General features: G+C 55.6%; 1 protein-coding gene across 1 annotated transcript in view; it reads left to right on the top strand.

The window, feature by feature from the left end:
• The first annotated feature begins 2961 nt into the window (after positions 1 to 2961).
• LOC307100366 (long-chain fatty acid transport protein 1-like) overlaps positions 2962 to 16312 on the top strand; it is a 16999-nt gene continuing 3648 nt past the window's right edge. The window contains exons 1-8 of the mRNA XM_079772742.1: positions 2962 to 3052; positions 5424 to 5591; positions 11103 to 11497; positions 11625 to 11786; positions 11886 to 11955; positions 12802 to 12893; positions 12968 to 13077; positions 16169 to 16307. Coding sequence (XP_079628868.1) covers positions 5425 to 5591; positions 11103 to 11497; positions 11625 to 11786; positions 11886 to 11955; positions 12802 to 12893; positions 12968 to 13077; positions 16169 to 16307 — 1135 coding nt within the window. The 5' untranslated portion in view covers positions 2962 to 3052; position 5424. The remainder of the gene's footprint in view (positions 3053 to 5423; positions 5592 to 11102; positions 11498 to 11624; positions 11787 to 11885; positions 11956 to 12801; positions 12894 to 12967; positions 13078 to 16168; positions 16308 to 16312) is intronic.

Genomic DNA, 16312 nt, shown 5'->3' with positions numbered 1-16312 from the left:
AGAGCAGAATCATCTCAACAGTGAACTCTTCTGCCATGTTGATGAGGTGCCAGGCTCGTGTCCTCAGCACAGTCTGCAAGGTCCATGCCATTTTGTCCCATTTTTACGGGGGAAGCACGGAGCCTGGCAGAAGCTGACCTACTGACTAAATCACCCCGTGAAGGACTGTGTCAGGTTGTAGAGCCAATTCCAACTTGACTGAAGCCACCAGCTACGCCAGAATTCTCAAACTGCAGCACCCTGGCCACTTGGGGCCAGATCATTCTTGGTGGTGTGGGGGTTGTCCTGTACATTAGAGGATGTTTAGCAGCCCCCGGGCCTCTACCCAGTAGATGCTGGTAGTGTACTCCCCCCTTCCCTAGTTGTGACAATTAAAATGTCTCCAAGTGTTGCCAAGTGTCCCCAGGGGGCAGGTGAGAACCACTGTTCTAACCCTTCATCCAGCTGTAGTGGGTGGAATGATGGCCCCCAAATAGATACAACCAAGTTCCAACCCGCAGGACCTGTGACTGTGACCTTATTTGGAGGAATAACAAAATTTAAAGATGTAACCAAATTAAGGATCTCTAGATGCGACTGTGAACCCTGAGGAAAAAAAAAAACACCTATTAAGAAGGGCTCCTGGTGGCTAAGTGGGCTTAAATTAAAAAACATCAACACACAAAACAGCGTAGCCCTGGCCGGTGCTGCTCAGTGGTTAGAGTGTCAGCCTGGGCACCAAAGGGTCTCGGGTTTGATCTGGGTCAAGGGCACTTACCTGGGTTGCAGGTTTGATCTCGGCCCCTGTCAGGGAGTGTGCAGAAGGCGACCAATTTCTCTCTCTCCCACCCTCCCTCCCTTCCACTCTCTCTAAAATCAATGGAAAAAATGTCCTTGGGTAAGGGTTAACAAAACACACACACACACACACACACACACACACACACACCCCAAAACCAGTGAATTAATAATAAGAAAAACCCCTGTTAATTTCATTATAAGCAAACCTGAGTTAAAAACATCGTAAAATTAACAGGGCGTTGATTTTCACTTATGACATATGGCCGGGAAATTTTGTCCATGAAATCCGAAGTCCACTAAATGAAGGTCTGCAAAGTTGAGGGTTTTCTGTACTTCGTTTTGGCAGCCCCAGGAGACTCACACCTTTACTGTGGTGGGCACTTGGCCACGGCAGAGAAATTGCTCACTCCCACACGGTGCTCATGTTCTACTTACAGTGAAACGCCCATGCTATGCTCTCTCAGTACCTCATTTCAAAGTGTGTTTCATTTCCCTCCTTCCGGAAAGTTTGGAGAACTCCTTTTGCTGTGGCCTGCAGGCACTTGGGGTCCCTTCAGGGAGGGAGATGTCCATCAGGTTGTGCCCCACAACTCCTGTGGTAGCCCCTTCCTTCTCCAGATAAGAAGTTCCTTGTCTGTCAGCCTTTGTACAGTGAGTGATCAATAAATATTTGATTTACAGTGCCTCAGGAGTCGGGTGTTATTACCCAGAGGGCAAGCAAGGTAGAGGGGAGAGGTGACTCACCCAAGGCCACCCAGCTGGAGAAGGTGAGAGCCTGGTTTGACCTTGAGTTCTGTCCCCCTGTCTAAGCCTCAGTTTCCACGTCTGTGAAATGGGAATAGGGCTGTTTCTTTCATTTCTTTATTAAAAAATTCTCACCTAAGGATATGTTTTTATTGATTTTTCTTTAGAGAAAAGGGAAGGGAGGGGGAGAGAGAGGAACTTGGATTGGTTGCCTCCCTTACATGCCTGGACTGGTGGTGATCCAACTCAAAACCTAGGTATGTGCCCTGACCAGGAATCAAACTCACAATCTTTTGGTGTACTGGATTAGCTCCAGCCAACTGAGCTACCTGGCCAGTTTCTTAATTGCTCATCTGGAATCCCTGGCATGGGTAAGGTTGTATGAAAATAAGGGGAGCTATAAAAAAGAAGGAATACTTACCATTTGCAGCAGCATGGATGGACCTGGAGAGCATTATGCTAAGTGAAATAAGCCAGGCAGTGAAAGAAAAATACCACATGATCTCACTCATTTATGGATAATAAGGAACATTATAGCCTGATGAACAAAAAGATAGATACAGAGGCAGAGAAGCATCGAACAGACAGTCAAATTACAGCGGGAAGGCTGGGGAGTGTTTGGGGAGGGGTGGTAAGAGATCTACCGAAGGACTTGTATGCATGCATATAAGCACACCAATGGACACAAGACACTGGGCGGGTGGGGTGAGGGCATGTGCCGGGGGGTAGGGGAGGCCGGGGGAAGGTCAATGGGAAAAAAAAGGAGACATGTGTACTACTATTTGTAATACTTTAAACAATAACATAAAATAAAATTTTAAAAAACAAAATAAGGGGAAAACCTCACTAAAATGGAGTGGGGAGGCCAGCAGGGGGCGCTCTCACACAATACCACTCCATGTCAATTACAGGCGGTGTTGTCAATTACAGACCCTCAACAGAAAGGGTCTGTACATTCCCACTACCCCGGTTACCCAGTCAATGAAAAACTGTAATCTCCCTGAACTCTCACTTTTCTCTGATGGACTTCCTCTTAAAGCAGCCCTTCCCAACGTCCTCCTTTCTCCTCCATAAAATAGCATTCCTCTCCTTTGTATGTGGGGCTTTCCTGTGGCTTTTGCTAAAACTTGTCCCACGTTGAAATTCTTTGCTGTTCCCTATTTTTGCTGGTAAAATAGCTGTTTTGTTTTTAAGGTCACCATGTATTTTGGAATTGGGAATTTTTTCTGTCTTAGGAAGGTAACTGAGGGTGAAAGCTGCCAAGTGTTGCATGATGTTGCTGGGTTGTGGGGTATCCTGTAAAGGGGAGAATAAGGGATGAAGAGGGATAAAAATGGATAATTGATCACTGAAAACAGCCTGGGTCACCGCAGGAGTTCTGACACCACCTTAAGAAAAAGTTGAGCTTCCAGAGTCTTTTGGATTTCCTGGTTTCAGGCGGAAGACTCAGAGGAGAATCTCCAGGAGCTGTGGATAGAGTTGGAAGAGACTGTCACGTGCACTATTCAGTTCTGGCTCCGAGAGCTTGGTGAGATAATGGGAGGAGGAGAGGGAACTAAGGGGGAGGAGAGGAGGAAGAGGAGGAGGAATTGAAGGAGGGAGAAGGGGAAGGAGGAGTGGGTGGAGGAAGAGAGGGAAGTAGGTGAAGAAGAGCATAAAGGGAAATGGAGGAAAGGGGGAGGGGAGAAAGAAACAGGAAGAAGGGGAGGAGGCAGGGGAGAAAAGGGAAATCTGGGCTAGACGCAGCAAGGGGCAGAGAAGTGTAGAGAAGAAGGAAAGTGAAGGAGGAGGGAGGACAAGCTCTCTGCCCACATTTGTGAATGAATGAATCTTGACTCTGAGCTGGTCTGACAGTTCCAGTGCTCGGTTTTTTGCCTGTAAAATGTGGGTAATCGGAAGGGCTACCTGGCAGGATAAGAGTGCAGCTATAGTTACTGGTCGTTGTTCTGGGCCTGTCCTCGGGATATGTCTCCTCGAACCCATTCCACCCACCCTGGAAGGCCAGCAGGAACCAATGACAGCATGGGGGGTGCGGGGGGGGGGGGGGGGGGAGGGCGAGTGAGCGCCTGCCAAGCCTTGTCCTCCAAATGGCTCTGGAAACAGGCCCAGGCCTTCTTCCAAGGATTGCACTGAAAAGGTCTGCCAAGCAGGGAAGAAAACAAGCAGGGTGGGGTGGGCAGGAGGGCAGAGGAGGGGGAGCTTGGAGAGAGGGATAGGGCAGAGGCCCTCATGGGCACAGTGCAGGAAAGCAGGACCCAGGAGGCTGCAAAAACAGGCCCTCCGGAAGGCCCACTAGCTGGGACTAGGTTTGGGGCTTTCTGTCTTGGACTGGTTGTTTCTGCCTGCCTCCTACCTGAGCTTCTGGGGGCCGACGCGGGAGCAGCCAGGACTGAGGCTCTGTGAGCAGCTCCAGGTCAGCCAGGAAACGGGGTATTGGGCAGCCGGGCCGGCGCTGGCCCCACCTGATCAGGAGGGTGCTTTGGGGCCTCTGGGTGAGCATTAGGATCTTCGGGTGCCAATAAAGGACTCCTGTGGGAGGGTGGGGATCTTGTGTGGATTTTGTTCTCCATGGGCTCCTGGGGTGTTACCTTGAACCTGACTGACAAGATTTGGGGATACAGATTTGGGATTAGCTGGGTCCTTGTACTATATCTTTCAGACGAAGGTGAGGTTTGAATTTAGGAACTTCTAGGGCCCAGGGCTGTGAGTGTAGGACTCCCAAGGTCACTGGAATGCGTGTTTGAAATCCAAGAGGCTTTGGGACTTGTATTTAGAACAAGCTGCGGCAGGAGTCCAGTCCAGGCAGGCCCGGATTGTGAACTGGGATTTCCCAGCTCCCCGGGGTAGGAATCCAGGATGACAGAGGGGGGCGGGGTGGGGGGGGGGCTGCGAACGCCCGGAGGCCACGCCCCTCGGCTGCGGGACGCACGTGTTTGCCGAGCGGGCTGTGTGGGGGCGGATGAAGTTTGGTTGTCAAGGAGACAGCCGGCGGCTTCGCCGGCAGTTCTAGCCCCAGGGTCTCGTTAGCCGTCGCTTCTCTGGCCCGGGGGCCCTCTTTATGGTTGTGGCCTCCGGAAGGGGGCGGGCCTCGGCTCTGCGGCTCAGGAGCGCTTAGCCAGCCAGGTCGGAAGAGGGGCTTTGGGTGAGACTGGGCGCAGGTGGGGCGGGGTGAGTCCCGGGGGCGACCGGCCGGAGCGTGGGGGTGGGGCCGGCAGCCTGCGATGGAATCCGTAGCTGGAATGCGGGCCCGGCCCGGGGCTGGGGGCGGGGTCCGGCCCAGGGTGGGCGGGGGCTTGTGCTTGGGGTCGGGGCTGGAGGCCCAGCGTGGGGCGGGGTCCAATGAGTGGCGGGTGGCAGAGGCGGGACGTTGAGGAAGACCCAGGACTTGGGGCTGGACGGGTTTGGGACAGGAAGTGGGGAGGAGTCCTGGACCCAGCGCCGCAGCGAGGTCGGGGCGGGGGGTCGCGGCCTGGTCGAGGGACTGGGGAGGGCCTGGGTCCGCGCTGAGGGCCAGGTGCAGCCAGGCCCTGGGCTACGTCCTGAGAGCGGAGCTTGGGTCTGGGGTCCCACCGCTAGGTCAAAGCACTGGGTGCGGCTGACAGTGACTGAAAGGGTGGGAGAGCGGAGTGCGGGGCATGGCCTGTCCGTGAACTAATGGGCAGCGAAGTGCGGGCCGGGCTAGGAGCTGGGAGGCCTGTGCCCAACACGGGGCCTGGCGGAACCCTGGCCCGGGGGCGGAGTCTGGGCGGGGCGAGGCCGGTCCCAGACTCGGGGGCGAGGTCTGGCTCGGAGCAGGTGGGCCTGAGGAGGGGGCGGGCCCGGGGCCTGGGGGCGGGCCCTGCCTGGCCGAGGGGCGGGGCCTGAGCGGCCCGCAGCCTCAGCGCTCTCCGCCTCCCCAGGATGCGGGCTCCCGGTGCGGGTACGGCCTCCGTGGCTTCGCTGGGGCTGCTGTGGCTGCTGGGGCTGCCGTGGACCTGGAGCGCGGCGGCGGCACTCTGCGTGTACGTGGGCGGCGGCGGCTGGCGTTTCCTGCGCATCGTCTGCAAGACCGCGAGGCGGGACCTGTTGTGAGTGCAACCCGGCCCTGCTCCCCGGCCCTGCTCCCTAGGGGCGAAAGGAGAGGGGGCCGGGGCGGCGTGGGGGTCCCGAGGGCCTGTGGGGAGGGGTTACATGCGGGGGCGGGGCTCGGTGAGGGCGGGGCTTGGGTGGGCCGGGCCTGACCGAGGGACGGGTTGGGGAATGAGGGGACTTGCAGGTGGCGGCTTGAGGGTCTCTGGAGGGACATGAGTAGGTTTCAGGGTTCTTGAGGCCACGTGGGAGACCTCAGGGAGCTTGAGGGAACTTGGGGGGGGGGATGGTCTGTGGGCAGCTGGTAGGAGTTCCATAGAACTGGGGTTGATTGTGAGGCTGTGGGTGTTTGGGGGGGGGGGGGGGCTTGGTGACTGTGGGAGGCCTCTGAGGGCCCTTGGGGGACTCTGGTAGGTTCCAAGGGGCTCACAGGGGCGACTCAGTAGTCTCTGGAGGCTGTCCAGACTGACTGGACACTTTGGGTCTATTTAGGGTTTTTGGAGAAGGAAGGAAAGGGCTTCTTGGGGCATCTATAAAGGACATGTAAGGTTTTTGAAGGGTGTGTGCCTCCTTTGAGCCATTTACGGCTCCTCTGTGACCATTTACAGGTGCTCTTGGAGAGTTTGGGGTCTGTGCGGGACTTGGGGGTTGCTCAGGGTCTGTGGAGAGGCTGCTGTGTGTTCTGCGGCTTGTTTGGTGGTCTCTGGAGACTGGGATCTCTGGGGAGAGGATTCTGGTCTCATGTGCAGGTGTCCTTGGGAGGTCTCTGGCTCTCTGAGGGTCTTGCTCAAAGAAGCTGCTGGAGTCTTCTTGTGTAACATAGGTGTTGCTGGAGGTTCCCATCAGAGCAAATCTCAGTAGCAGCCTCCATGTTGTGAGAGGGTGTGAGCACCTGCTATGGGTCTGTTGACTCGATGCCTTCACAAGTGTCCTCTCCTCTTGGGGACTTGGGGAGCCAGTTGGAGCCTGTGGCCCTGGCCTCCACTTAGGGTCGCACACCCAGGAGCATGGCCGGCAGGCCGTCCCTACCTCCTGGGGCTTGTCACGGCCCTAGCTCTACCCCATGGAACTGGGTGTATCCATGCCTGGCCCTGTCTCCTCTGGGGACAGGGCAAGAGTGCCGTCCACTCTGAATCCCTGACACAGGGCTTGACACACTTTTCTGTAGGAGGCAGCCCTGCATCTGGCCCCACCTCCTGGTCTTCATGCTCTTATCAGATGCCCTTCCTTTGAGTGTGGGCTGGGCCTAGTGACTCACTTCTAATGAATGGCACACAACGGAAGTGCTAGGATATTACCTCTGAAATTAGGTAATGAAAAAGACTGTGGCTTCCATGTAGACTGCTCTCTCTTGGGTTGCTCCCTGTGGGAGAAGCTGGCTGCCACATGTGAGGAGAGGCCCTCATAAATGAACTTGGAAGCGAATTCTCTCCTAGTAAAACCTCGAGATGAGCACAGCCCCAGCTGACACCTTGATTATAGCCTCACCAGAGACCCCAAGCCAGACCACCCTGCGAAACCACTCCCGGATTCCTGACGCACGGGAACTGTGAGATAATAAATGTTTGTTGTTTCCAGTGTTAGTTTTGGGAGTAATTTGTTATGCCGCAGTAACTAATGCAGCTTGTATAGCCCACTCCATGCATCAGGCTTTGTTCTTTTTTTTTTTTTTTTAATATATTTTATTGATTTTTTACAGAGAGGAAGAGAGAGGGATAGAGAGTTAGAAACATCGATGGGAGAGAAACATCGATCAGCTGCCTCTTGCACACCCCCTACTGGGGATGTGCCCGCAACCAAGGTACATGCTCTTGACCGGGATCGAACCTGGGACCCTTGAGTCCGCAGGCCGACGCTCTATCCACTGAGCCAAACCGGTTTCGGCGATCAGGCTTTGTTCTAATGCTCTCTCTTAGCCCTGTAAGGAAGAAGTGCTTATGAAACCTATTTTACAGGTTGGTGAATACATTACAGAGAGGTGAATACATTTGCCCAGGAACACACAGCCCGGGAAGGGCAGGGCTTCAGCGTCCGTGTTTTTAGCTGCTATGCTGTGCCTGTGGTGGTGGGAGCTGTATTTAGACCCTGGGTTCAGGGAATATTTAAGCACCCTGTCCCAGTTCTTCCCAAGGCCTCGTCTTGTAATTGTGGCATGAGTCTGACCACATGTAACCTTATTGGTTTCTTCTTGCCCCGGGTAAATACAGAAGGCGGCACAAGGAGCAGAGGGATGAGAAGAGGCCTTGGGAAGGACCCAGAGGCGGAGAGTGGCCTCTTTGTCCCCAGGGTGGGGATGGCTTGGGCTTCTGCCCAGGCATGTGGCTGGAGCTGAGCACTGGCGTCCACTGCTTGCCTGTGTGGGTGTGCTTCAGAGAGCCTGGGGCCAGCGCAGGACGGGCTGGTGACAGCCGAGGGGGTTGGGACCCTGCCTTGAGTGTGGCCAGCCACAGCCTCAGTTCCTGTTTCTTGCTGTATTGTCTGGATGGGCAGCCCCCACGCAGGGGCTGCTTCCTGTGGTTCCAGACCTCGCTGATGGCCCTCTCCCCATGGCTGTTGCACAAGTACCACCTCATGGAGTTCTTCGCATGCTCTGTCGGGAAGCTCTAAGAGGAGAGCTGGGCACACGGAGGTGTTCAGATGTGTGGCTGCTGATGGCCCTCAGCCGGCGTGGGTGCCGTGGTGGCTATGTAAGCTGATGTTTACCAGCTCGGTGGCCAGGGTCAGCACAGGACCTTGGCTCTGTGCCCTGCTGGCCCTTGGATCATCGCCCTTTGAGTCCCAGTTCCTTCATCTGTAAGAATAGTCTTTGTACAACGCCTGTCCTTCAAGAAGCGTGAATTGAGCAACTGCTGTGTGCACCATGGGCACTTGGCCTGCCTTTGTGGCCAGCCTGAGGAGGAGCTTAGGGACCGTGCCAGGGGTTATTCTGTCCCTGACTGTGACCTTGTGATCTCCGGCATGTTAATTTACCTCTCCGAGCTCTCTGCTCATTCATCTGACAAATGGGGATCTAAGGACCCAACTTTGGAAGGTGACCATAAAGTCAGCAGAGTGCTCATCACATAGTAGCGCCTCAGTAAACACAAAGGCTGCCCATCTTAGCTATTCTATTTGTTAGTTGAATGGATGAGCGATGGGGATCTGACCAGAAAATGGATGTATAAACAGCTAACTTTTAATATTTTGCATTCTTACTTTTGGTAATAGTTAATACACAACACATGAATGTTCTGGAGGGGCGTGCAGTGAAAGCTGCCCTCTCTTTGCTGCCCCAGCCCTGCATTTCCCCTCCTCAGTATCTCTTTTCCAAGATGTGGTTATAGGAAGCTATGCAGACCTCATCTGTTCTTCATGCCCACAGGTGCACACATTCTCCATCCTTTTCCTCACCTGGTGCTCTCTTTCTTCTTTCTACTTTCATTTGTAATTTTTACTTTTATTTAAGTCATACAAGCTTTGGGATGAAGGACTCTAAGCCTACTACCTCAAGTGGCAACAGCCTGCCCCACTGTCTATCTGCATTTTCGCTTCTTTGCCCAGAATGACTCTCACCTCTTATGTGAATCTGACCAAGTTTGGCCCCATTTGGGGGACTGTATGCTGTGATGGGGGAGCAGCAGGCACAGTGCAAGGGCTGACCCCTGGAAGGCTTCCTGGGGGAGGTGGCAAGGATGCTTAGTGAATGGGCGGGCAGGTGAGGCCTGTGCATATGACAGTGTGCTGGCAAGTAGCATGTGTGTGGATGCTGGGGTTCAGCTGGTCCAAATTCCTGGGGGCAAATTCCTACAAGGACCGAAGAACCCTGATCCCTTCCCAGGTGCAGCTGGAGGGGCTCCTAGGGCCTCCCAGGATAAGCAGTGACCCAGGCAGGAAGACTCATAGTGTCATCAGAACTCTGAACCCTTATTTTTAAAAACTGCAGGTGCTTGCAGGCCTGTACATCCTCTCCTCTAACAGACCTGTCAGCCCTCCAAGGACCTCGTCTCCCTCCATCCCCCTCTTGCCTGATTCCTGCCACAGTGGCCTCTGCTCTGGTTCTCGAATGTGCCTTATTCTCCAGGCCCATTTCTACCTCAGGGCCTTTTTACCAGCTGTGCCCCAGCCTTACCATGGCCTCTTCTTTTCATCTTGCCAGGCCCTGCTCAGAAGTCATCTACCTTTCTCCCTTCAGGGCCACTCCCACCCCGGCCCCAGCCCACATCACTCTGGCTGCATCACCCATCAGGGCCTTGTCACCAGCCAGCCCTTCCTTCATGCTCCTTCATGTGTGAGGAGGGGGGTGTCTCCTGGAAGTACTGTGAGCCCCTGAGGGTCGGATCTGGTTGTGTCTGAGCCAAAAACAGGGCCCAGCACATAATAGTGCTGGTACACATCAGCTGTCTGCTAAATGGAGGGGGGAGGGAATGAATGAATGAATGAATGAGTGAGTGAGTGAATGTCAGTGCTGAAGTCTACTGTGAACATGTTGAGTCCAGGGATGGAAGGAAGCCATTTCAAGGAACCAAGGATGCAAGGGGGAGGCAACAGGGGTGCAAAGAATGGATTTGATAAGGAATTTGATGATAAAGCAGGTGGGACATGATGGCCAGATGAGGCCTAAAGGGAGGTATAGTTGAGACTCTGTCTGTATTGTTCAGGGCAGAGCAAGCTGCTGTAACAAACAGAACCCCACTATCAGTGTCTTAACCAAGTTTGAGGTTACCTCTCAGAGCCAGAGACTCTGGGCAGCAGGGCAGAGAGCCACATAAAACCAGGGGAACCACTCGTTTCTCAAGCTGCCACACCAAGAAATTTAGAAGTTAAAGCAATTTTTGTTTACTTTTATTTTGTCAATAAAAAGAATTAATTTCTCACTCATCTGGCAGCCTGGCATCCTTGGTGGCTGCTCACCTCTACACAGTCATTCAGGGCCCTGGCTGCTTCCTTTAGGGGTCTTGCCATCCCCTGGGGCCTCTGATCCCCTCATCCACGAGCATGTTGGGAAGTGGCAGTGAGGTGAACCTGCTTCACATGCTCATTGAGTTGTATCCCCCATCTTGACAACGGGCCCCACCTGGGAGAAGCCACCCTCCCCTGGCCTATTGCCATTGAGTGACTTGGGGGTGGCGCAGCCGCCCAGCTCATGGCTGGACCCCGTGGTCTGGTTGGGGCAGATGGAGCCTGAGGAGTCCGGCGAGGTGTGCTTGGGACGTCCCAAAGGAGAGAAACAAAGACAGGAAGAGGCCTCGGCTCCCTCGGGTCGCTGAGAAAGCTGGGTGGAGGAAGACTTTGATCTGCACTGCTTGGCCTGGCCACCTCTGGGAATCTGCTGCTTTCTGGGCTGGTCGGCAGATGGACCTTAGTCCCTGAAAAGCCCACCAACCAAAGGGTCCTCCTTGAACCCTCACTGATCTCGGGGGTACAGGGGCCTTTTCTTCCACTTTCTCAGATGTGGCACAGGGGCTTGGGGTGGTCTCCTGGGGGCCTGGCCAGGTACCCAGTAACGCCGTCCCCTCCGTCCCCCCTCCCAGTGGCCTCTCTGTGCTGATCAGAGTGCGCCTGGAGCTGCGGCGGCACCAGCGAGCCCACCACACCATCCCAGGGATCTTCCAGGCAGTGGCGCGGCAGCAGCCCGACCGGCTGGCCCTGGTGGATGCGGGCAGCGGTGTGTGCTGGACCTTCGCGCAGCTGGACGCCTACTCCAATGCTGTGGCCAACGTGTTCCACCAGCTGGGCCTCGGGCCGGGGGACGTGGTGGCCATCTTCCTGGAGGGCCGGCCCGAGTTCGTGGGCCTGTGGCTGGGCCTGGCCAAGGCTGGGGTGGAGGCCGCTCTGCTCAATGTCAACCTGCGGCGTGAGCCCCTCGCCTTCTGCCTGGGCACTTCGGGCGCCAAGGCCCTCATCTTCGGAGGGGAGCTGGCAGCAGGTGAGGCTGGGTGCAGGCATGATCGTGGGCAGGGCCTGAGGCTGCTCAGGGCAAGGAGACAGTGCACCCCGGCCCTTGGGAGGGGCCTGCCCGTCCTTGACCGTGACATGTCTGTTTTGGGCTGCAGTGGTGGCTGAGGTGAGTGGACAGCTGGGGAAGAGTCTGCTCAAGTTCTGCTCTGGAGACCTGGGTCCTGAGGGCAGCTGGCCAGACACCCAGCTCCTGGACCCGCTGCTGAAGGAGGCATCCACGGCCCCCCTGGCCCAGTCCCCTGGGAAGGGCATGGATGGTGAGTCCAAGGTGGGGCCCCTCTTCCCCACCAATGCCCACTCTGTCCCCTCACCCCACCTTCTCAGCACCTGGTCGCCAACACCCTCATCTCCTGCAGATCGACTCTTCTACATCTACACGTCGGGGACCACGGGGCTACCCAAGGCCGCCATTGTCGTGCACAGCAGGTGAGGGGCCCAAGGCGCCCCAGTCCGGAGGATGACTCCGGGTGGTCTCTATAGCCTGACTCCCCAACCGCATAAAACCCACTGCCCTGTTCCTGGAGCTCCGGGGCTCCTCGTGGCCGCACCTCTCCCGCACATCCAGCCCATTAGCGGGCCCGTCCCTCAGTCTGTCCACGTTCTCCACACACCCCCACTCTACCCGGACCTGCCCCAGTCCCTCGTTAGCATCCTGCTGCCCCCACTCCTGCCCCTGAAGGCTCTGCTCCCCTTAGTGGCCACAGGAAGGTTTAAACTAAGTCTTAATTCAGACCTCCCCCCCCCCCCCCCCACACACACACACATGCCAGACCGCCCTGTACCTGCCTTGGCCTTCAGAATAAATCCCCATTCATGTTGTGGGGCCCTGCCACTTCTCTGATGTTTTCTTCCTTTCCATCCCTTGCTCACTGTGTTCTCGGCCACTCACATTTCCTCAATGTGCCCAGGCTCCTCTGGGCTCCCGGCCTTCACAGGTGCTGTGCCCACTGCCTGCCTGCCCTTCCCTAGCTCGCCCCCTCGGCTCCTTGCCAGGCCTTAGCTAATGTGCCACTTCCCCAGACAGGATCCCCCACCCTCCCTGGCTGTGCCACCTTCAGCCCCTCTCTGTCCCTCAGCCCCGTTACGTCCTCAGGGCACACAGCACCATGGACAGTTCTGTATTTGCTGCATGTGCCTCTCCGCCAGCCTGCGAGCCTGGGAATTGGGCTGGCTCCGCCTGGCTTGCTGCTGTGTCCACAGTTCCCAGCACACTCCTCCATTCCCAGGCCCTGAGGATGTAGGTCCCAGCCCCTGCGCTCCCTGCCCTCACAGGTACTACCGCATCGCAGCCTTTGGCCACCATGCCTACAGCATGCGCCCGTCCGACGTGCTCTACGACTGCCTGCCCCTGTATCACTCCGCAGGTACCATGGGGGTGCTGGGGGGGGGGGGGCAGGACGGGGGGCTGGGAACCCCTCACCAAGCTTGCCTTCTGCAGGGAACATCATGGGTGTGGGACAGTGTCTCATCTACGGCATGACGGTTGTCCTCCGCAAGAAGTTCTCCGCCAGCCGCTTCTGGGATGACTGCGTCAAGCACAACTGCACGGTCAGGCCCCGCCCCTCCCGTGGGTCCTCCGTCATCGCACGGCCCACTCTCCCACCCCCTCTCCAGGGCTCCTGATGGGGTCAGAGGGTGACCAGTGTTTCTGAGCTCTGTGTCCAGCCCAGGGCTAACCCTTTGCCCGCTTGGGGAGTGGGCAAAGACATCACACCCATTTTGCATATGAGGATTGCATATGGGAAACTAAAGCTTGCAGTGTAACTGCAATTGGGCCCAAGTTGTCTGAACTCCCTAAGGCTCTATTTCCCTGGGCCCTGGGCCCCTCTTTCCCTCCGGGTCTTCCCTACAGGCGGCTGAATGGAACTGAGACCAGCGGGCTCAGTCTCCACCCTGGGCTATTTAATATTTAAGGCCACAAGGCGTGGGGACTTCCAGGTGGGGTGCACATGAGGCAGAGATGGAGGACGTTTTCTGTTCCTGGCAGCAGGCGGGCTAAGACACATCCCTTCCTCCCCCAGCCCCTCCACGAGGAGGTTTCACCACTGTGATGGGGGCGGGGGGGAATACAGATGCTAGCCCCTTTCTCCAAGAAGAGGGAGGGGGAGGGGGAGAGAATGGGACTGGCACGTTGGCAGGTGCCATCCCACAGTGGACAGGTGGGGCCCAGCGAGGTTCAGCCACTATCCCAGGTCACAAAGCTGGGCAGGGGCTCCCGGCAGGGCATCCTGGGGGACCCCTTGGGGCAATGACTGTACTCTTCTCTGCTTTTGAGGATTTACGTTCTGCTTGGGCTGAGGTCTTGGGGGACATTGCTAATCTGAATCTTGAAATGCAGACAGTCTGGATTTTTACCTTACTTACTGAGAGTTGCAAATGCACATAAATGTGGACAGGAAAGTAGAAGGGATTCCTGAGCACCTGTCACTGCCTCCTCCACCCCACCCAGACCCCAGATCCCAGTCCCTCCTCCTGCAGCATGTGCAGCCGCCCCGACAGCAGCATGCTTCCTACATAGATGTTTCAGCAAAACCTCTGAGAGATGACCTTTTTAAATTGAGCTGAAATTCACATAACATAAATTAGCCTTTAAAGTGAACAATTCATCGTCTAGTTCCTTCACAGTGTTGTGCAACCATCACCGCTGTCTAGTTCCAGAACATTTTCATCACCCCAAAAGGAAAATCTGTACCCATGAGCAGTCACTCCCTCCCCCGCTCCCCTAGCCCCTGGCAACCACTAATCTGCTTTCTGTTTCTATGGATTTGCCTGTTCTGGAAATTTCCTGTAAATGGAATAATATACTGTGTGGCTGTTTGTGTCTGGAGGACTGATTTTAAAACAAAAGATTTAAAAGCAGAGTGTCAAAGCGATGTCTGTGTACCCATGTTCATAGCAGCATTATTCACAAGAGCTGAAACATGGCAGCAACCCAAGTGTCCATCGACAGTTGAATGGAGAAGCAGATGTGGTCCATCCACACAGTAGAATATTATTCAGCCATAAAGGGGAGGGAATTCTGACACGTGCTACAATGTGCATGAACCTTGAGGACATTATGCTAAGTGAATAAGCCAGGTACAGAGGGGCAAATACTGTGTGATTCCACTTAGATAAAATCTGTAGAGTAGTCAGATTCATAGATACAGTTAGTAGAATAGTGGGTGCCAGCGGTGGGGGATGGGGATGAGGAGTTAATGTTTAATGGAGACAGAGTTTTAGTTTGGGAAGATGAGAAAGTTCTGGAGATGGATGGTGAGATGGTTGTTGAACAGTGTGAATGTACTTTATGCCACTGAACTGTTCACTTGAAAATGGTTAAACCCATGCCCTAGCCCAGTGGTCAGCAAACCCGCGGCTCGTGAGCCACATGCGGCTCTTTGGCCCCTTGCGTGTGGCTCTTCCACAAAATGCCACGTGCGGGCGTGCACGTACAGTGCGATTGAAACTTCGTGGCCCATGCGCAGAAGTCGGTTTTCGGCCTGGGGCAGTCTATTTTGAAGAAGTGGCGTTAGAGAACTCAAGGGGCCAAAGAGCCGCATATGGCTCGCGAGCCGCGGTTTGCCGACCACTGCCCTAGCCGGTTTGGCTCAGTGGATGGAGCGTTGGCCTGTGGTCCCGGGTTCGATTCAGGTCAAGGGCACATGCTCTGGTTGTGGGCTCGATCCCCAGTAGGGGGAGTGCAGGAGGCAGCCAATCAATGATTCTCTCTCATCACTGATGTTTCTATCTCTCCCTCTCCCTTTCTCTCTGAAGTCAATAAAAATATATTTTTAAAAAGGTAAAGCCCTGCCCTGGCCGGTGTTGCTCGCAGTGATTAGAATGCTGGCCTGAGCACTGAAGGGTTGCGGGTTTGATTCCCGGTCAAGGGCATATACCTGGGTTGCAGGTTCCATCCCCGCTCCCGGTCAGGGAGCATGGGGAAGGCAACCAGTCGATGTGTCTCTCTCATAATGCTGCTTCCCTCCGCCCCTCCTTCTCTGTTTCCTTCTCTCCCTCCCTCCCTCCCTCCCTCTCTAAATTCAATGGAAAAAATATCCTCGGTTAAGAATTAACAAAAAAATAAATAAAAATAAAGTGGTTAAGCAGGTGTGGCTTATTTGGTTGTACAAAATTACCTGACGCAGAGGTGTCCTAGCTGGGGGTCCCAGGTTGATGATCAGCTCCCAGCTCCTGTCCAGGTACTCCCTGCAGAGGGCAGCTGGGTGAGGCTCGGCTGCTGTGATTCAGAGGCAGCAGAGTACGTAGAGTACGTGCCTGACAGTGGTCCGGCCCCAGGGGCGGTGCTGTGTGCAGCCTGGGTTCAGCTGGCCAGGCTCTGGAGGACAGAGTAGAGGACATGGACTCTGGGCTGAGTTGCCCTGTGGGGTGTCGATGCTGAGGCTCACCTTCGTAGCCTGCGTGCAGCACGTAAGGTGTCCCCGGGAAGCAGCATGGGGGTAGAGAGACAGTGGAGGGGTGCAGGGGGAACCAAATGCATCATTTACGTAGAAGGCCTGTTCAGGCCCCTTTGGAGGACTGGGCTGTTTCCCTACAGTCATGAACCTCAGGGCTGTTTTGTTCTAGCGCCCAGGATGGGGGGCGGTGGGGAGGGCTTGTCCTGGGGTGTCAGGCTCATGGCGTGCTCCCTCCCTGCCAGGTGGTCCAGTACATCGGGGAGATCTGCCGTTACCTGTTGAAGCAGCCAGTGCGGGAGGCAGAGGGGCAGCACCAGGTGCGCCTGGCCGTGGGCAACGGGCTGCGGCCTGCCATCTGGGAGGAGTTCACAGAGCGGTTCCGTGTG

Source organism: Cnephaeus nilssonii (genome assembly GCF_951640355.1).
Source record: "Cnephaeus nilssonii genome assembly, chromosome: 5".
Classification (NCBI taxonomy): Eukaryota; Metazoa; Chordata; class Mammalia; order Chiroptera; family Vespertilionidae; genus Cnephaeus; species Cnephaeus nilssonii.
The sequence above is the reverse complement of the archived record's forward strand: the minus strand, read 5'-3'. Positions and strand labels throughout refer to the sequence as shown.